Here is a 21,981-nt window from a genome sequence, read left to right as displayed (position 1 = left end):
AGTTACGTTACCCTCTCGTTACCGACCGGGTGCCGGTGTCTCCTCTGCTCTCTCCGGCTGCGGGCGGAGAGAGCAGGGAGACACGCTGCAGAGCCCCGCTGCTTCAGCCTGCACTTAGGCAGGAAAAGCCAACACTAGTATCAGATCTAAATCATGTTCATGGAGAGACCTTCGTCTGGTCAGCTAACATTACTGCCAAGCAACTGAAATATAGAGTGATATTGTGCTTTTAGCTGACGTGTGTCGCCTCACTGTTTTGAGCGATGCTCGTTCAGGTATATTTAGAACGAGCAAGCGCGAGCCCGACGCTGACTTTCGTTGATTTCACGGCCACAGGTGTCGCTGTTAAGAAGCATTTCTGAAAGTTACAAATAGTCCCTTTAAGTAAGAAGCCATGTAATAAGTGGGATAATGTACAGCTAGCGGGTCATTGTTGTGAAAGAATCCCCTTCAGGGCGATGAGAGACCCCTCCGCTTGGCGTTGGGGTCCACCCCTCCCTGCGGCATCGCCCTGTCGGGGTTTTTTTACAACAATGACCGACTCGCTGTACAATATCCCTTACGTATTGAATCATTACATGGTTAACTGTATCAGTTTTGTATCGTATCGCAGACCATGTATCCAGATGTGTATCGAATGGTCTTGTGAGGGAAAGATACAAACCCCTAATGGTAACGTACTGTAATTTTTAGGAGACCAGGCTGTACTTTCTATCTGTCTATCTATCCATCTCTGCCTCTTTATCCCTTCTCTTGCCTCCACAGAGGTATCTCTCAGACTGTGTGAATCCAGCTGAGGCTTGTCTTTGATGTTTGGTGCTCTGCGTCCTATAGAGAGGCAAAGATTCCCTCCTGCACTGAGTGGAAATGCACCACTGCAGCTCACAGAACAGAACTGAACACATTTCAGTAAAAACGAGGAAGATTTAGTCGAGGTGCTTTTTCTCCATTAGTTCCCAACATTTCACTGGCCTGAAGGTGCTTCTTGACGGCTGATGTCAACAATTGACCGAGTGCATAAAGTTTTAAGCTGCACAAGGCGAAACTTTTTATAGATGGCCGGCACCCCAAACCCCTCACTGTTTATGCTTTGAAACACAACTGCGAGAAAATGGAAAAGGTCACAGCTGTAACAGAAAAGGGTAGAGACGTGCGTTAACCATGGAGCTTGAGCTAGCAGGAACCTCTTACATTTATCCCTTTTCAACCAAATAGTTCCAAGAACTATGGAATCAGAGGAACTAAACTTTTGCACATCTGCCATCTGTGTTTCCACCACATCTGAGGGACTGTGAAAATTAGGCAAATTAGAAAAATGGCAGATTTAAAAAACACGCCAGCATTTGAAATTCAATCCCACACATGAGAAACAACACAGACACCCTGATGTCCGTTTACTGTTGCTATGCTGTTTGAGTTGGATGTAATGAATGAATGCAAAGAAGACAAACAGAGATGAAAACAGGGACTGAAATCTCCATCTCAATCCATCCAATCTACTGAGTGTTTGATGGTAATTTATCTCTGATTTAGTATGTAACTGCCGTGAAGCTATGACGTTTTGTTTCTCTTGTTCACTCAACTGTGGCACACTCTTTATATCGCACAATCTTTATATCACTCTTTTTTTACTAGTCAGGAAGCCAACAAGTTAAAACAATTGATAATTTATAACCCTGCAAGGCCCAATCAAGGAGCATTATCACACACAGAAAATGAACACCAAATTTACATATATACATCAGGACAATATCCAGGGGGGAAAAAACAACCTAAGCAAATGTCAAAAACGTGTGTGTGGCTGTAAGGCCAACTACAATGTGGCACATCATGTGGCCACACAAGATAGAGAGAGCACACATATGCAGCCATGGAGTTTCATATAAAAAACATGTATTTCCACAGCTGGTTTCAACCACAGAGTAGACTGGAATGGAAACAACTTGAGGAGTGTAATTTAAGTTAAATTGCAAAATATATATAAATTCCAATCTAAAATGATGGCTGCAACAGGGAGGAGTGTGTCATTCTTACTAATCATGACGCCTCAATGTGTCATGTTTTGTGCGTTTGACCAGTCAAATGAACTCTTCCCACAAAGTGACCAGTCAAAGAGAAAATAATCTATTAAACTGCAGTGAGTGACATCTTTCTCTCCAGGGAAACCTCAATTCACCAACAATGACTGAACATCATCACATCTTCTACACTGTAATTTTATGTCAAAGGATTTTACTGCTATATTAGATTAAGACTGAGCAATGAATTCCTTTAAAACACTCAGGTTTGCCAAAGTGCAAAGCTTTCTAGTGTAGCTTTAAATATGAGTCGCTGAAACAAAGTCCTGCACCAAATAAAGTATGTATCACAGTCAATCGATGAGCTCAGAGATTATTTATAACAATAAATCCATTTTGAAATGTGCTTCTTCTGCAAGGGGTAAAATATTTAAGATGGACAATGGACATAGCATTGGATGATTCCTCACCTTCTCTCCTGTTGACCTTAGCAAAGACCGGCCCATGACTGCTGGTTAGCTGGGAGGAGCTTCTGAATGATGACAACGGGAGATTGGCTACCAGTGGGCTGTCGCATGCCTCTGTGAACCAATCACAAAGCAGAAGAGACAGTTTAGAATCATGGATCATTTCATTGAACCTGTGGATGAATATGTTACAGCGTGTTAGCTCACTGTAACAATGGTGAAAAGCAGACTGAAGGAAAGGAGGAAGTTTTCTACTAATTGAAAGGTTAAACTTGAAGCTCTCTAACAGATAATGGGTCACACAGAGCAGGAACCTGAATAAGACAACTTGGTTTCAGAGGGAGAGGGAAGTCAGTGCAGACCTTTTCATGCCTCATACAGTTTGATGTGTATAAATGTCAAGGGTGGGAATTGGAGTTATAAATTGAGTACAAATTAACTCTGAATTAGTGACCCATGAACAGTAAGTATATGACTGTGATATATGGCAACAGTCTCAAAGAGGAAGTATCAAAATGAAGGATACAAGTGTGCCAATGTTAAATTTGATCTGTTCAGTCGTCACTAAAGGGACTGTTTGTAACTTCTTACAGGTATAAATCTACCACGTCGGGATCCCATGCGCGCTCGCATATGCGCGCTCGTGTGTGGCCGGAGTCTCTCCTCCTCTGCCTGCTTGCCTTCACTCACACAGCGCACGCGTTCTCGCTGTCTCGCTCCACCTCTACACGTGCATGCACGCTCACTACACACTGCAGACAAGTTAGTCGCTCTGAGAATATCTAGTGAATGTACAGTGGACGTTTGTGCAGAAATAAATGCTGCAGCTCCTCCAGACCAGCAGAGGTTTCCCGTGTCTTGTGAAGTGACGGGGCTCCACAGCGAGTTACGTTATCGTCTCCGACCGTTTCTCTTCCTGCTTCAGCCCCGGAGGCTGAAGCAGGAAAAGCCAACACTAGGATCAGCAGTGATTCATGGAGAGACCTTTGTCTGGTCAGCTAACATTACTGTCATGCAGGTGAAATATAGAGTGATATTGTGGTTTTAGCTGAAGTGTGTCGCCTCACTGTTTTGAGCGATGCTCGTTCATGTCTATTTAGAGCGAGCAAGCGCGAGCCCGACGCTGACTTTCGTTGACTTAGTGGCCACAGGTGTCGCTTTTAACAAGCATTTCTGAAAGTTACAAATAGTCCCTTTAAGTGTTATAGTTAGGGATTATCAAGTGATATGCCTTCGCATGTGTTGCTATACTTTATTACTGTAAGAGGCACTTCTCAATAGAAAGTAGGAAGCCACCTGTCCATGGAAGATCTCTGGGTCAGCCAGTATCTACTCTGCTGTCCTGCTCTCTGAGTCCTTCAGCTAGAAATTACTTTGAAGGCTGTTTTTCTGCAGCTGACAAAAGCAGTTATGAAACAGGAGTGGTGACTTGATTTGTCATGTATCCACGGGGAAGCGGTTTCCCCAGAATACCTGATTATTAAGTAATTATCAGATGTTCACTCGTTTCCATGATTACTGTGTAAGTGTAATCTAAAACTCTTTTTTTAATGGATGTTGTTTTCCACCACTGAGAAGAGAGCCAGTTCAAATTATTCACAAAAAATTCAGAAGTGCTAAGGTCCTGTCTCCCTCCACTGACAACAAGGCTTCAGCTGAGATTACTTTGTCAACATTATTGTACTTCATTTCAAGCACAGAGGGATTTTCATTACCGGAGACTATAAACCACAGGCTGTTGACAAGTTTTGAATAACCTGTCATATCCACCTAACTCCTCTCTGCAGACACTTCAGAGTTTGTCTGTGTATTTCCATTCATGCTCAGGTCATTTGCTGCATCTTCAAACAGAAAGGAATCTACGGGAAAGTCATGGCTTTATGTGGTAGTGCACCGTCATATATTGGAAGATCTCTTTTGAACCCACTAAAGCTTCCTCTGCTCACCACTCATGTGTTTGTTATTAATGAGCCAAACATGTGAAATTGTCCTCTCAGTTCTCAATTTTCAAAACTTTGGTTAATGTTTTTAAGTTTTCAGATGCAAAAAAGATGCCTTAAAATGCAAATCCAAGCAAACTACTGCACAGCTTAAAATAAGAAAGTAATATTAAGAAACTACTGAAAACATCCCAGCCAGCTCGATTGGCTTATAGTTATACAGAACATGTTCTGACACCGGTGACATGTTGACATATGGCAATACTCAGAAAGTCCTTCATAACAACATGAACAAAGGAAAAAGAGTCAAAATTGTGATGTGCTCCAAATGGGCTAAAGAGCACATTTCCTAGTACTGTTAATGTCAATGGACCATTTTACAGTTTGCAAACAATGATGACGTACGCAAGTGTGCGCACGCAGTTTGGCAACAGAAGTACGGCGGAGTGCAATAGCTTGACAAGCTATGCAAGGGCAATAATCACCAAGGATAGTGAATGCAACCTAAACAAATTGACTTTCCAGATCCAGATTAGTCAGTGAGTAGAATTCTGTAGAGCTTGAGTCCTCTGTTTGAATATTGATTCTGACAACCGAACACACAACAACCAGACATTTTGAGCTGGTAACAGTTTTGATTCAATGTTTAAAGCAAGCCACCAGGAAGAGCGCCGGACATTGAAGCAAACTTTCGTAGTGGCCAAACGGTGGAATTACAACTTCCGTGTCCGTCACATGATGCTATTGGGCCCAAAAAAAACTTGTTCCCATAGGCTTACATTGGGAAAGAGACGTCTGTAACTCAGCGGATAAATATATATATTTTTTAGGGTAAATCAACTTCCCAGTACGAACACTTGAATAGCCCTTATTTAATTCATTAGGTACTAGCTGAATAAAACGCCACTTCCGTTCCCTTGCCAACATGCACGCACATATTTTTGATGACGTCGACTATGAAAAGGGTCTTTTGACTGTTCACTATTTGGATCTATCAGTGCATCAAAAATGAATCCGTTACATTTTTTTTCACTCTTGATCTAATGATGTCTAATTAAAGAAAACAACCTGTTTAGATGTTGGCAGATCCTAACATCTTTCATAATGCTACCGTTTCTTCATCTCCATCTTGCCAGGCCTGAAGCTGACAGAGCCAGAGAGCAAGCTGTGGATTATAGCAGAGCACCGACTGCAGAATACAGCAGAATTAGTGTAGAGAGGTGAAATGAGCGCTGTAAAACCTCAGTGGGATAATGTGTCGTGAGAGCACGGCCTTGGCAAGAAAAGCTGGGTTAGAAGAAGCAGAGGTGTTTGAACAGGCGAGGCTGATTTTCCTCGGAGGAGTAGTGACATTTGAAAGGTGACTGTGAAAAAAGGTAAAGCACAAATACAGAGAGCTTAGAGGAAAATGAGGGTAAAAGGCTGCTGAACTGTCAGCCACTGGCTGGGGCTTTGTCAGACACAGATATATATGGATCTAAAAAGCTTTTCTAAAACAGAGCTACAAGGAAGGCACAGTTTCTTTACTGAACTCTTGACAGAAGGAGACTGACAGCAGAAGGGGATTCAATTGCAATACTGACCGAAGTAAAAACCTAATATGTCAAAGAATTTTTATCACAGTTCAATATTATCGTTTAACAAATATGAAGATTTTCCGGCGCAGATTTGATGTCATCAAAACTATTTTCCCCTGTTCCTTCATCAGTCTTATCTTCACTTCTTTCTTCGCTTTAGAAATATTTTTTTAAAAAGCTACGGAGGTGTGCTATTGTTACAGCCACATCTGGTCCAGGAAGGTCAACATCTCCTGTTTAATAACCTCTCAAATGGCCTCAAATTTACCAGTTAATCCAGTTTAACCTGGCTTGTGGGAAATGATATTTGTTAAAGGTGCGAAATGCGAGATTGGCAGCATTTCTTTTGCCTCCGCACAGCTCTCAGTGGCGGCTCGCAGCTAACAGTGCTAACAGCGTTAACAGTGAAAACAACTGCAACAGTGCTGACAGAGATAACAGTGTTAACCTGGGGGGGACCGGAGGTTGGGTGCTACGCTTCCGCAACGGCGCGGTCAGTCGACGACGACGTTATCAGCTGTAACCGCCATATGAGTGCCGTGCAGAGCAGCGGCCATGAGTTAGTCAGTGGGGCACGCACACATGCACAAACATGCACTAAAAACATGCGCGGCCGGCCTAGCTATGTCAACAAAGCACAGAGAAGCTCGGATTACAACACAAACAGAGGGAGAGAAACTTCATTCTCTGCTCAGGTAGACATTACTCCTCTATATCTTTACATAGCAAACATTTGTTTGCTGCCATATTAATGCTCTGAATATCCTATAGAGCACCTTTAAAGACCACTATATATATACAAATATTTAATAAACAACAATGTCAAATGTTTTTTTATTTTTTTATTTATTCTTTGGACAAATGGATGTCATTTGCGTAACTACAAATGTCAATATGATTTTCTTACATCTGGAACCGTACCGAGGAGTTCCAGTTTCAGTTCAGTTTTCTATGAAAGACTAAAGGACAGCAAACTCAAGCAGCTTATGACACTTGTCAAAACATCTGTGGCCATTGTTTTCGATGTAAGTTCAAACGCTGGGCTTTTTTCCAGCATCGACGGGCATCAACTCTTTAGAAAGGCAGCAATTTTATTACATTTGCTCCCTGGATCACCACATCACTGTAACTACTGTTTGTATGAAGAATCAATTGATGCGAGTCAAATGACAACACTGTGATGTGGCTGGTGTGTTTTGCGCTTGAGGCGTAGGGTTACAGGAGAGAGAGAGAGAAACAAAAGCAGAGACAGAAAGTCCATATGTCTGCAGTATATCATCCAGTTTACCATTCTAGTGAAATAGTGAGTGCCCAGAGAGACAACAGCAGATCCAGAGATGCTGAATACTGATGAGTACCATCCATCACTTCAACAAAAGGTAAAAGAGTTCAGAGCGGTAGAAGTGTCCCAAACAGTCAGAGTGGACTTGTTGATCAGTGTGATCTCCCTCTCTCTCAGAGTCAGCAGGATCTAACAGCCACCGCCGAGTGGAAAACAGCTGTGCTTGTCTGTTTGTGTCTTTACAAACTTCTCACCCTTTACCAAAGAGGTGACAGCAGACAAAGGTTCATCTTAGGCCTGTCAAAGTTAACTCACTAATAAGGCGTTGACGCAAATTAATTTTAATGCCACTAATTTCATTAACCCATTAATTCAACTTGTGATTTTTAGGATGTAGCAGGCTCAGTTTTAAAGCTAGAGTGAAGATACTGGCATTATATGAAACTAGAAAACCTCGGTATCTATTGGTGCCAAGTATGTCATTCTAGGAAGGAGGCTAAATAACGCACAAACTTGCGCTAAATTTTGGGGAGCAAAAACTGACATGGCCATTTTCAAGACATTTACAGACATGCCCAATTTATGATAATCACATGCAGTTTGGGGCAAGTCACAGTCAAGTCAGCACACTGACACACTGACAGCTGTTGTTGCCTGTTGGGCTTCAGTTTGCCATGTTATGATTTTAGCATATTTTTTTTATGCTTTATGCAGTACCTGTGAGGGTTTCTGGACAATAATTGTCATTGTTTTGTGTTGTTAATTAATTTCCAATAATGAATATATACATACATTTGCATAAAGCAAGCATATTTGTCCACTCCCATGTGATAAGAGTATTAAATACTGACAAATCTGCAATCGTTTTGCGATTCATTTTTATTAACTATGGACAATCATGCGATTAAATATTTTAATCGATTGACAGCCCTAGTTTATCTGCATTACACACTGTGGGACTGTTTGAACTCTAAGCAACTTTTCGAACTTAGAGGCAACACTAAAATAAATATTTAATAACAATAATATTCATACTCAAACTTACTACCTGAACCCCAAAAAAACTGGGAATCAAACTTCTGTTTATGTTGTCTTCATAATAATGGATATAAACATTAAGAGTTTATTTTCAGACAGTTACTATTTGTTGTATTTTTTTTGAGATGGTGATAGACACTCAAACTAAAAGGGGTAAAAACAGGAATAATCCATATACACTCAAACAAGTATACATTCTGTCTAGTCCCACATCTAACTATAAAGAAAGGAATCTCTATCTGTGCTCCATGCGCTCTGAACGGGCATGACCGCTGACAACGCTGCAAGCAGCAACACTTGGAGCCAAGCAATCCAAACGGCCACGCCATTAGTGTATCTAAAGAAAGAAGGGTGAGGAACATGACCAGAAAGAAAAAGAGGTTTGATCGGGGTTGACCCGAATGCGTCGAAGCTTCAACCATTGCCATGGTAATCGACCTCCAAATCAGCATTCGAATGCTTCGTTTTTTTAATTTGTTTTTATATAAATATGTAATAATAATGTATAAAAATAAGGAATAATCCCTCAACATTATTCATTATTCATATTCAACATTAGTTATTATTAGTTATTCTCAGACGGATATTGCAGTTTGTGTATGTGTTGTGTGAGGTGTGTACCTCTACACACAAAAACTGTACAGTAGTGTGGCAGCGGCACTGTCCCGGACACTGAAACGGGGGAGATGGAGACAGCCAGACAGAAGAACATGTCAGCCTGCTGCATTGCACCACGCCCGGGTTGCGTGGCGCTGCTTTGCCTTGAGGCACGTTGCGAAGCTTCGAATACCTTCGAATACTTCTCACCAAAGCTTCGAAGCCCAAAAAATGGTATTCGGGACAGCTCTAGGATTGACACTTAAAAATGCCCAAAGTCAAAAAACTGTCTTAACTACTCAAGATGACATCCTGTATTCTGACAATGAGTAAAAAATCTCTGCCTTGTCATCTGTCTCTTGCAGATCACAGACTGAGATATCAAAAAATGTAGTTTCTTTACAATGAACGCTATAGTCTCACTGAGCCTGTCTGTAATAAAGTTTCTATTTCCAAATTATGCCCACTTTAAACTACAAATCAGCTGTGATTGATAACGGATTTCCAAAAGCCTTCATAAGTAAATCAACTTTACTTATTGACTCAGTTTGTGACTTTCTATCCGAGTTGTGAGGTGTAACCTAAAAGTATTTCGTTGAGTCATCCAGAATTGCGTAAGTCAAACTAATAGCAAGCCTGGTAAAGCAGTTTGGCTGAGACTGATGTGAATCCTGACAGCCTGACAGCTTAAATGAGACGCTCTGCTGCCGGGCTGACTGCGAACAATGAGAGAAATAGTTGTTCCTCATTTCCAGCCCTTCATCTGTCTGTTGGTGACACATCAGGCAGTCCCTTAATACTGCTGACTCTCGCCATCTAAAACCTCCCTTGTTAGAAAATCACATTACATGTATAGTACACTGTAGATAAACCGCTCTCCGCAACATAATTAACTGCTATTTCTCTGTAAAACGGTATGAAAACAATGCTGTAATTTCTTCTGTGCTAACTGTATTAATATGTTGCTCCATGGGAGGCCAACCTAATCAGCAGAATTAAATGATCAAAAGAAAACTGCACTGCCACAAAGTAGCAATTAAAACATTTATCTGGAGTCTGCGAGGTTTACGCTCATCACATTAGCATACATGCGGAGTGCTGAGACAAGCAACAAAAAAATGAATGCAAAACACATCAGTAATGATAGGGAAGATTCAAAAATCATTCCAAATGAATTATGTCAGTCTTATGCAGATTTGCGAGAATTGCTGCAGGTTGCATCACTTCTACTAATGGACCCAGGGGGAGTACGTGATGAGCATTTCATTAATGGATCATATTTGCATTTCAAAATAGGGACAAGAAATTGAACGGCATTCTTTTCTTTTCCTTTTCTCATTTAGAGGACATTAAGTCACTTTGTTAAAAAAAAAAAAAAAAGACACTACAAATTATCTTGCTCCTCTTTTGCCTCCAGCACTTAGGGTTGGCTTTCCCTCTGGGTGGAGAAGAAATTACATTTCTAAAACATTTTCTTTAAAATAATCAAGCAATGCATTGACTTGAGCATGACTCAAACCTTGAGCTACATAGATCTTGTAGGACAGTGTCTATAAATTGCAGCAAGTCCTCCAAATTAAACTACAAAATATGTTGTAATTGATCTGCAGAACAACACTAATCAAGGTTATGGGACTTTTGTCATTGACTTTTGGAGGGAAACGGGAGACGATCAGCAGTGTTTTTGTTGTTTTGATCCACCCGACCTCCTCCTGCATACTTCAAGGCTCTATCACAAAGTCATGCTACTGCCAACTTTTCTATCAATGGACAAGGGTCTTAATCCGCCTGGCCGCTAGAGGGGTTACTTGTCAACCATCCAAATTTTCCCAGGAGCTTCCTGTTTTTCATTGCCCTCTCCCAGTTTCCTCCCGAGGTCACAATTCTCCCGTATTTCTCCTGATTTATGGCAAATTTTCACACTTTTTTTCCTTTTCGTTATCTTAACCTGTTTCTGGAACTGAACAGTGTGTATAATCCCTACTGTTTCCAACGGTCATTTCCCGGCGGAAGAAAGCAGTCTATGCTCGCGACACAGCGCAGTTTGAGCTCATGTTTAAGCTGCGCTCGCCACAGCGTGCAGCGCCCAAAGTTGGGCTTTGCTCAATGCAGCGAAAAGCCGTCGTGGTATGGCCCAAGCCATTAGAAATACCGGGTTTTGGAGCGCAGTGGTGCCGTTGTGTCTGAAAGGACCTTCAGTGAGTGAGAGAAGGAGAGAGAAATGGAGAGAACTAAGAGAAAGAAATACTCAAGCAGGAGCAAAATAAATAAAAACTGATGAATATTAGTTTATGCTAGAGATTCACACTAGTTCACAGCAGAGGGGCAAATTATTCTGTATTCTTTCCTGGGAGTTAAAGGTAAAATCAAACTATTAACATAAAAATGCTGTGCAGTGTACTTATTATTTTTGTTATTTTCACTCTTTAAAAGTCACCAGAATGCAGGAAACAAAGTCTCTGTAACTCAAATTTTTCAGACCCCCATTTTGGTTTACAAATCCTCCCTTTTTTTAATGTCTCAAGGTCGGCAAGTATATTTGTCACTTGAAAGTAAACAAGTGGCGTTTTGGGACACTTGCTGAAACAACTGACGCTGATGTTTTTCTTGGGAGGAAAATCTCCTAAATTGAGCAAATAATACTTTTAGACTGTAATTAAGCTGCTGCATGAACATTTCGTTTTGAATACCAACAAATCAACTTTTTTCCTGCTTCATCTCTTGTGGTTACAACAGAGGATGTATTTTAGCAGCTGAATAAAAACATCCAGCTAGAAATTAAGCACAGTAATCTTTGACTTGATTATATTCTTCACACACAAAAAAACACTGTGTTACTGAGTAGGATGGAATATACAGTACATCATTGACCTACGGTGAGTATAAAAAGTTACAGTTAAACAATGTTAAATAGACTTTTATTGTATTTATCCCGACTTGTGCTCTTCAATCACCTTTTCGCTATTATGCAAACATGTACTTTATATTTTTCTGTCGATCAGTGACAAAAAAGCAACATTAAATACTTTGATTCATTGTTCTAAAACAATAAAATATGGAAACCTCTATGTTCAACGTTTCACATTGAACTACTGTATCTACAGTGCATGCTCTTGACCCCTATTTTGTTATTTTTTATTTTCTGATTGGTGAGCAAGGACAAAGTTTCCTTGGAAACTGTAAGTGAAAAACAACTCTGTTCCTCAAGGCCTCTTCACCAACTCTCAGATCTTAAATAATAGCCCTCACAGATAAATGCTTGTTGTGAAAAAGGAGAATTCAAGGTTTCTTTTGCAACATGGGTCATATTTTTGTCGTTTAGGTCATCATTCTGGTCGTTCTAAAATAACATAACTGGATTTAAAATAGACTTGTTTAAAAACTGTCTAATGTAAAATGTTACCATAACAAAAAAAAGTGATGAACAATAGAAATAAGATCTAGTAGTATTAACTTGATGGTGTCTGGTTCGGGGTGAGCAAGTTTAATGTCATTACATAAGGCTATTTTCACAAAGAAGAGGAGGTCAGAATAAGATCCGTACATGAATACAAGTCCTGATGGGTATAATTACTACTTACTGTGTTTCAAGAGGCACTTACATGGCCTGCTCCCACTGTGCCACTCCACTCCTCCAGCCAACAGATATAAGAGGTTGTCATTTAATCGGAAAGGAGGAAGGTCAAAGCAACAGGTTAAGTAATTGTAAACTGTATTTATAGCTAATCTGATGTTAATTTGTTGTTTAATTGATTGAGACAGGAGTAGCAATGAGGGACAATGCTGAGACATACTGATACTTGTGTAGGAAAAGCCTTTTAAGTAGCATGAGGCGTGCAGTAATACTATTTATACATGTATAACAATAACACTTTAAAAGAAAATTCTAGCTTATTACAACTTGGGTCTTGTTTTGTCTAAGAGATATTGTTAATAGCACTTATACATTAGAGGGCTTGATGTTTAAACACCATATTCTGTGCAAGTTAGGCAGTTTTCAGAAGTCATATTTGCCCAATAAACGCTGATAAATAAACTACATTTTAAAGCTATTAACCTTCACAATAAGGTGCCATGCTTGTAGTCTCTGTACCAGATAATATACAAGAAAGGGAATTAGCGAAAAACCTGAAGGAAAAAAATGTGACTCTGGTTTTCACAGGCGCATGACATCTATTAAAATGTTCTGCAATATCCTACTTCGTTTTATTATTGGTTTTCATTTCTTGTGAATTTAGTTCTGCTCACAGATCATGATCATTGCCATGGAGAAAGTGGCAATGACTTTCAAATAGAGCATTCAACCTATTTCATAAAAGCAAGGTTTTCTTCAAAGAAAAGGTAATTGCATGTTACAATATAGTATCACCCCGCTGGCGGGAAAGTATGATCATGATACAGAAGAACAGGATTTTATTGCTGAAACTTGTGTTGCTGTGCACCACAGAGCTGCAGCTGTGTGAAGGTGAGATGAGGGGAGTCAGGCGAATTAATCTGACATCACACACGCGCACAGATTCACACACGCCCACACACACACAAAAGAAAGAAAAAAAAGAAAACCCACTGATGGGTGAAATGAGAGAAGGAGTTGGGAGTGTCACTGCATGGCTTAAAGACGGAGGGCAACTACAATGAATGTCCACGCAGGGCACTGAACCAAACTCCTCCACTTCTTCGCTCTCTTTTTTTTGTGCACTCTTCTTCTACAAACTCCTTCTCTTGTTTTTCTATTTTCTTTCTTTCTTCTGTCCCATCACACTAATAGACATACTTCAATTGTTTAGCTGCGGCTCAGCTTTGTCCACTGTTACCACCCGTTTCCTTTACAGGTATAATATGCAAGAATTAACAAAAAACAATGTATGGATTGATAAAAAAATCCCTCTCAATCATCACTTATGACCCACTAGAAGTGTGTGGCGGTGTCTTTTTCTGCAGAAACTACCTGTATTTTCTCTTTTCTTATTATTTTGCCTTACTCAGGACGCTTCTGGGCGTCAACAAACATCCGTTCGGTCCCACGTGGGGGTGCCAATAACAGTAGTAGTCAAATGTCACGCCCCTCGGCTTCTGATACTGACTCACAAGTCCCGGTTCAAAGACAGGGTCGCTAAGAACAATAGACAGAGAAAGCACTACTTTTATTCTGAAACCCACGGTATAGCATTTGCTGACGCAACTTGCTGGGGTTCTGCCAAGTTTGTGCATGCCCACCGAGATCTGCATGCACCTCGGGGCAGCACGCACAGCATAAAGCAAAAAACTACCTAATATTTTATTGATTTCTATGGCAAAGTATGGTTTGAAAAACTATATAATTTTCTTTCTTGGGGTTCCTCAATGGTGACAAATGATCTGAGGTCTATAGTTTATGAATGCTTAGAATCATCAATATTTTATTAGACTCTGTAGCATTTCCTTGATACAGCTGGTCTAAATTTGTATAGTATAGTATAGCTGTTATACTTCCTTAAAAACAAGGAGAAAAAGAACACAATTATAAATAATAAATATAATAAACTAAACACTCGCCCTGAGAAATATTGAAAGATAATCAAATAAACATTGAAAATTTAGACCAGTTGTATCATGGAAATTGGTCAGTGTATCTTTTGGTCATTTGATTTTCCTTTCACAAACGGATATTAAAAAACAAAAAATTAGTGGTTATTTGATTTTCGTTTTAAAAATACAAAAACAATTTAAAAACAAGGCGTTTTTCTTTATCAGGGTCAAAAAGGGATGAACTTAACTTAAAAAACGGGTTGATTTTCATTTTCTATTTCTAAAAACAAAAAATAAAATCACTAGAAGACAGAGACGAAAAAGGTTCTTTCCAAGCAGACCGCGAGGCAGTGATTGGTAGACGTTTTTACAGGATTACAGCAGCTACAGATGACTGCTCTTTTCCAGTCCTTTTTCAGAGCTCATAAGTAATGGATCGCTGTCGGGGTGTAAAGGCCATTTCAACCAATATAACAAATAGTGTATACTGGATAACATTGTCAACCCTGCCTTTAAAGTTGCAGTATTGGAGCAAATATGATTTGAAAACAAAATTCTCAATTTTTCATTATGTTTTATAAGAGTTTTTAAGTTATGTTATGTGCAGTATCAACAGCTTAAAAAGGCGCACACGTCTATCAATATATCTTTTAGCATATTACCATTGGGGGGACTCGTTTCTGACTTGTTTTTTGCAGTGGTGGAAAGTCACCAAGTGCCTTTACTCAGGTACTTAAGTACAATTTTGAGGTACTTGTACTTTACTTCCGTTCTATGATATTTTATATTTCTACTCTACTACATTTCAGAGGAAAATATTGTACTGTTTACTATACTACTATTTAATCTGAATACTTCTTCCACCACTGATTTTCTAGTCTAAAAGCAAAGAGAACAAATTATTTCCTAAGAGAAATTTCTTACCCACCATCCTTGCTTTTTGGAAAAGAGAAAAATATATGTTTTTATGAATTGGATATCAACTGTCACTGAATTTATGAGTCACATAAAGCCCCAACGGGCTGTCAGAAAAAAAAGGTGATGAATCCACAGTATATCATCATGTCCCTCATCATTAAGACTGTGTGTTTTTGCTAATAGCTGATGCCCATAGTTTCTACTTTCCTCCAGCTTCAGAGAGTGACAGTGAATAGTGACCTCAGCAGAATGTGGCTTCTTGGACCAATAACAAGTCATCTGAGATAATGACAGGGCCATTTGATGAATGGGTCTGTTTTTAGGGAGGCAGGCATCCACTGGGGAGTTGGCCTTGGGCAAACACAAAATTCCTCAGGTCACAAAGCCAGATGGATGGACTGCAGTTCTCTGTCACTTTTATCGCTTAACTACTTGTCCCTGGATTAATAAATCTGGAGTCATGACTGGCAGCTCCAGGCTCACACCACCAAGCCGCTGCCACCTTTATGTAACCTTGACTTAATCACAACCTTTTCATGACTCCACTTCTACTAAACACATTTTCATAAATGGCGCGATAGAGGAAAAGTTAGGGGCGATTTATCCTCCACTACTTTGCTCTTTCCTGATGGCGGTTCCCTAAGACGCCGCCACCGTCGCACGAAGCACAAAGGACAGCGGGGTTTCGCAGAGAAAATGCCTCACGCATTCACACCAAATTGATTTTATTCAGAGTTTTATGTTCTCTCAGTGCACACCACCAACTCATTGAAAAGTAATAAATTCTTATGAGACAGGGCTGTTCGCATATGAAACAGGGAGCTAGGCCCATATTTAAATCAACTCCTCTCCCAGCATATTTTTTACCACCTTATTCTCTGTCTGACGATGGACTGGAGGAGATGAATTTCCAGCAGTCTGAGAAAATAACAGTGCCTTAATGTTTCCTTCCGATCTCCGCTTTAGCTAGTTAAATAATCAAACACGCCTACCATCCTGTCTCAGCCACCTGAGAGATGAAACACCGGTGCAATAATCAAAATGCAGATCAAATTGTGTTTTCTGTAAGGTTTTAGAAAAATGTAATGTGTCTATACCTGTACACTGCTTGTTGTGGTGAAGTGGTACCGATGGTACTGTATTTGCAAAATGAAGTGAAACTGAGGAGGAGTGTGTGAGTAGACAAATTACACCATAAAGTTGAAGTTGAAGGGAGGAAGAAGGTACGGATTGCATTCCAGAGACTAATGATGATGGTGATGATAAAGATGATGTTATGATGATGACTAGTTGACAATCCCCACCAGAAAAAAAGATAGCATAAGTAATTTGCTCGAATGCTCACAACGACTTGTGTGCTCCTGACAAGTGACCTCTTGCAGTCAGGCAAATAATTATTTTTCTTTCTCACTAGGCAGCAGTAGTATGACATTGTTATACTGCCACAAAACCACTTCGAAAGAGGTCAGAGTGAAAGGCTGCGCATACGAAGCATATGACATCTACACTGGAGGCTGAGCCATCTCTGACCAACAGTCACCACTGGTGTCTTCTTACCTTGACGGGAATTTTTCCTGTGATGTTAACTGAGTTTTAGTTGCCTAAACTTTACAATAGAGATGGCAGATCACAAGAAACCAGGTGGCAATCTCCGGGTCTGAGAAGTGAAGCCAATGTTTAAGTGCCTTAAACTTGCATTCTTTCTAACAGCCAGCAGGGGGCGACTCCTCTGGTTGCAAAAATTGCTGAACTAAGGGCTTTAAAAAGGCAGTCCACAAACCAATGGGTGACATCATGGTGACTACGTCCACTTCTTATATACAGTCTATGCAAGAAACTCTTAAATTGTTTTGGAAGGCACTCACAAACAACCTATTGCTTTAACAAACAGCTGTTTGTGGTGTCTCTAGACTTGGTTTTAGAATTAGGTTCAGGTGAAATTATGGTTAGGGATGTAATTGTAATAGTGCTTGTAGTATGGTTAAACAGCATCAAAAAACCCTCTCTATAACTTTCAAGCTTTCTCTCAAGATCTCTTTTTTTCATACAATTACTTATCTAACTTTTCGTGTATATGTTGAAAGTGTGAGCCATTATCCCCATTTGAGAGATTAATGGTGTCTGGCCCCTCTCTGTGATAGGAGGCTTTCCACATGTTCAAAACAGCTAGAAACACTTTTGCCTTCAGACGCAGTCTGATGACTTGTCTTAAACAAACTAGTCATTTTGAGTGTACACCCGTCTTCTGGGTCAACACAAGTTGGGTTAGGGTCATATCAGTGAGGATCGTCACTTCACTTCAAGCATAAGGGCCGAGTTATGCTGCAAGAGTTTGTATGATACGTTATCCGACCATGCTGGATAAAGTGTTTATAGCTATTTCAAACGCCCACACTCCCATAGAGAGAAGTGGGACACAATAAATGTTTAAATATGGGAATAATGGTGCACATTTTCAGACAGACATTCTCTCCTGGAAGCAAGTCATAGTGATAGCTGTTAAACGCATGAAAAAAGAGAGCTTGAGAGAGAAGCTGCTTACTCTCTAACTTCCACACAGCTGGCGAATCGCTGCATGAAGTGGCCGTGAATGTTGGATTGTCGGTTTCATAAAGTTACAGAAATTGTCAGACAATGTCTGGTTCCGAAGCTGTTCAACTATCAACTTGTGATGAACCACGCTGTCAGCTTTAGTATGAACGTGTGTGTGAGTGTGAGATAGAGGGAGAGACATACAGTATATTAACAGAGGAAGACAGAGAGAGCATCGCTGAAGATGATGGATATGACAATGACTGAAACCTCCTGTCCTTCATGTACAAAACAGGATGAGTGATATCATAGTTCTTCACTGCGCTGAAACCTTTTCATTGCTTGGGAGGCATAATCTGGACAGTAGACAGGTCATTAAGTGATGATAAAGGCTCTGACTGATGGACAATGTGCTGCAGAGCAGAATATATGAAGCACAGTGGGGTGATACAGTACAATCTCAGGTTTAGTGATTTGTCTCTTGGAAAATGTTGTGTCTGAGCCAACACAGACAATGTACCCATTTCATCTGGATTTGGGTCAATTCCAATCCATACTATCAATACCTCTTGTTTTCCTTCTACAGCTGTTGTCTTCCCAAACAAATCAATACAGTTGAGAAACCACAATGCCTATTAATGCTCATCCCTCCTCTCTACCCTCCTCACCCAACCGTGTGTGTGTGTGTGTGTGTGTGTTTGTGTGTGTGAAAAGGCTCATTAGTGATGTTTTTGTCTATGTGCCTACAGGGATGCCACGTTAAAAGCTGCCCTTATTTACTGCATCATTCCAAGAGAGTACAGTATTACAGGCTGGAAGATTCATCAGATTGTAAAGAGCCACTACTTCAAGAGTTCAAGGACCGAGAGGAAAATAACAGCTCATATGCACCTAGGGACGTAACAACGGCGGGGAATAGGTCATCTACTGTATCTATTGCTCACACTTGTTGCAGGGTAAATTAACTCATTCCTTAAAATCTGTCACTCAAGCAGCCATTAAATAAGCAACTTTTTAGGTGACTTCACTTCTGAAATCATCACTTTACCCACTTTTTGGGATCTTTTCTGAAACCTGCTCAGAGTATAAAACTGGAGCCGAAGCAGCAGCATCCTCTTGTGCAGCTCTCCTCCTACATCTCAACGGAAAGACCACAGTCTCTCCTCTCTTTCTCTCATGAGGAAACATCAAATGCTGGGGAAAAAAAGCTAAAATAAGAACACAACTTGTGGGATTCGCTGTTTCTTAAAAAAAAAACTTGACAGTTGTAAATCCCCAGAGGACGTGAGCTCCCATTCAACAACAAGCCCCCACGGTGGTCGGATCAGACCAAGCAAACTGTTTAAATCGATAAATTCAAAGATTAAACTGCATGAGCAACATTTCTTCCCAAACTGGAGAAACAGGTCACAGATCAGATCAGATGCTGCCTTAACTTCCCTCTGCGTTTATTTATAAGAAAAATAAAAGTGAGAGCTCGTACAAAATGAATGAATGCAGATTTCATGACTTTTTTTTTTTTTTTAGGAATAAGCTAGAGCTGGAAACAATTAGTCAATTAATCATAAGATTAACTGTATTGATAAATGTTGAAGCAATTTGTCAAGCAAAATTACCAAAGCGGCAGCTTTTACAATGCCAGGATTTGCTTTTCTCTTACATTCATTGTAATTTGAAGATCTTTGGGTGTTTTGGACTGCTGGTCAGATAAAAACAGGACATCTGAAGGCGTCATTTGGCAGCCCTAGAATAGTTATCCGAGTTTGGATTCTCTTGATTAATCAATAGATAAACATATTTCACTTATTTGGATTCATAATGATAAGTAGCTCTTATCATGTTTGACCAATTTTAATTCTGCCATAGCTATTATATCAAGACGAAGAAGAAGAAAAAAACACTTTAATCTTCTCTTTGTCTTTCTTAATGAGCTGATTTGTCATTATGTAGAGAGTTTAAAGTCTCATCAACAGCTTACATGTCATCAACCAGCCAAATACAGTATTCCCAAACCTCATTGTTAGCCCGTGCCCTTACAAATTGATGTCTTTGGACTGCTGGTCAGATAAAACAGGACATCTGAAGGTGTCATTTGGCAGCCCTAGAATAGTTATTTGAGTTTGGATTCTCTTGATTAATCAATAGATATACTTAAACATATTTCACTTATTTGGATTCATAATGATAAGTAGCTCTTATCATGTTTGACCAATTTACACTCTGCCATAGCTATTATATCAAGACAAAGAAGAAGAAAAAAAAACACTTTAATCTTCTCTTCGTCTTTCTTAATGAGCTGATTTGTCATTATGTAGAGAGTTTAAAGTCTCATCAACAGTTTACATGTCATCAACCAGCCAAATACAGTATTCCCCAACCTCATTGTTACAAATTGATGTCTTATAGTGCAATAATAGTGGTCCCTTTTAACAACACTGAAGAGCAGGAGGCGCACCAGAGATGCTCTCTCACCTTCTCCACCTGCTGTCCCACAGGAGCCGAGCAGCAGCAGCGAGGCGACCAGCACAGTAATCCCAGCGACTCTATTACTCCGCAAAGGCATGTTGAAGCGACGGGATGCTGCAGAGTATAATCCCACCATGCAGTCGGAGAGGAGACAGTCTGTCCGTCCTCCTCCTCCTCCTCCTCCTCCTCCTCCTGTTCTCCTCTTCTCTCCTCTCCTTCAGCTGCGCTCTGGTGCGCTGCGCTGCAGGAGCCCTGCTGCTGCCACAGTGTGGAGGACCGGCCGGTACCCGGTGGGGATGCTCTTACACCGCCTGCCCTCCGTCAAGTGATGGAGGGGGAAAGAATGAGCGAGGAAAAAAGAGGAGGGAGGGCTTTTAAGAGACTGTTGCAGGTCCGAGTCCAAGGCATGCACTGCCTCCTCCTCCCACAATGAGATCCTGAAGGAGAGAGTCCCAGGACTGGGAGAGAGCATGTGGCTGGTTAAACTCTGATTTAATTCTGGTGTCAAACTCTGCACATACATCATTCTGCACAGTTAAGGTCAAGTGAAGCAGCAATAGGCAACACACATTTAGAGTGCAGGGGGGGGACTTTAAATGCATCACTGCATCACTGCTCGAGGACACTACAAAGTGGTGCTGTGACTTCCTGATTCTTTTATAACTTTGTTTAGCAGTACTGTCTTGTGCCCTAATGTTATACATCAACGCTTCATTTTTTATTTATTTTTTATTTTTTCATTTGTTTGAAAATTAAGGGCACTTTCTTTGCATGCAAATATAGAGAGTTGTAAGTTTACTATGTTCACATTTATTTCATTCTCAATTAAAGGGACTATTTGTAACTTTCAGAAATGCATCTTAACAGCGACACCTGTGGCCGTTAAGTCAAAGAATGTCAGCGTCGGGTTCGCGCTTGCTCGCTCTAAATAGACATGAACGAACATCGCTCAAAACAGTGAGGCGACACACGTCAGCTAAAACCACAATATCATTCTATATTTTCCCCTGCTTGGCAGTAATGTTAGCTGACCAGACGAAGGTCTCTCCATGAATCACTGCTGATCCTAGTGTTGGCTTTTCTTGCTTCAGCCTACGGGGCTGAAGCAGGAAAAGCAGGTCGGTGCCGGGGCTGAAGCAGGAAGAGAAGCATTATCGTCTCCCGACTGTGCCCGCAGGGAGCCACCGGCACCCGGTTGGAGACGTTAACGTTTCTCGCTGCGGAGCCCCGTCACTTCACAAGACACGGGAAACCTCTGTTGGTCTGGAGGAGCTGCAGCAGTTATTTCTGCACAAACGTCCACTGTACATTTACTAGATATTCTCAGAGCTACTAACTCTTCTGCAGTGTGGAGTGTGCGCGCATGCACATGTAGAGGTGGAGCGAGACAGCGAGAACGCGCGCGCTGTGTGAGTGAAGGCAAGCAGGCAGCAGAGCAGAGACTGCGGCCACACACGAGCGCGCATAGCGCGCATGGGATCCTGACAAGGTAGATTTATACGTGTAAAAAGTTACAAACAGTCCCTTTAAAGAAAAGGAAAATAACCACCATGTCTAAATCCTCACCTCAAAATCTGATTAATGCACAGTTATGTGGTGCAAACCTAACAGCAGATTAGACTGTTTTCAGGCTATTAA

At 40.6% G+C, this 21,981-nt stretch overlaps 1 protein-coding gene across 1 annotated transcript in view; it reads right to left on the bottom strand.

The window, feature by feature from the left end:
- The window catches only part of LOC141767575 (contactin-associated protein-like 4), a 110,284-nt gene extending 89,446 nt beyond the window's left edge, over positions 1-20,838 (bottom strand). Inside the window, exons 1-2 of the mRNA XM_074635043.1 lie at positions 20,350-20,838; positions 2,489-2,599 (exon numbers count right to left, since the gene is read on the bottom strand). Of these exons, the coding sequence (XP_074491144.1) occupies positions 2,489-2,599; positions 20,350-20,479 (241 nt within the window). The 5' untranslated portion in view covers positions 20,480-20,838. The remainder of the gene's footprint in view (positions 1-2,488; positions 2,600-20,349) is intronic.
- Positions 20,839-21,981: the final 1,143 nt, after the last annotated feature.

This window comes from Sebastes fasciatus, chromosome 5 (genome assembly GCF_043250625.1).
Source record: "Sebastes fasciatus isolate fSebFas1 chromosome 5, fSebFas1.pri, whole genome shotgun sequence".
In the NCBI taxonomy this organism is placed as follows: Eukaryota; Metazoa; Chordata; class Actinopteri; order Perciformes; family Sebastidae; genus Sebastes; species Sebastes fasciatus.
Note: the sequence above shows the minus strand (reverse complement) of the source record. Positions and strands in the feature narration are given on the sequence as shown.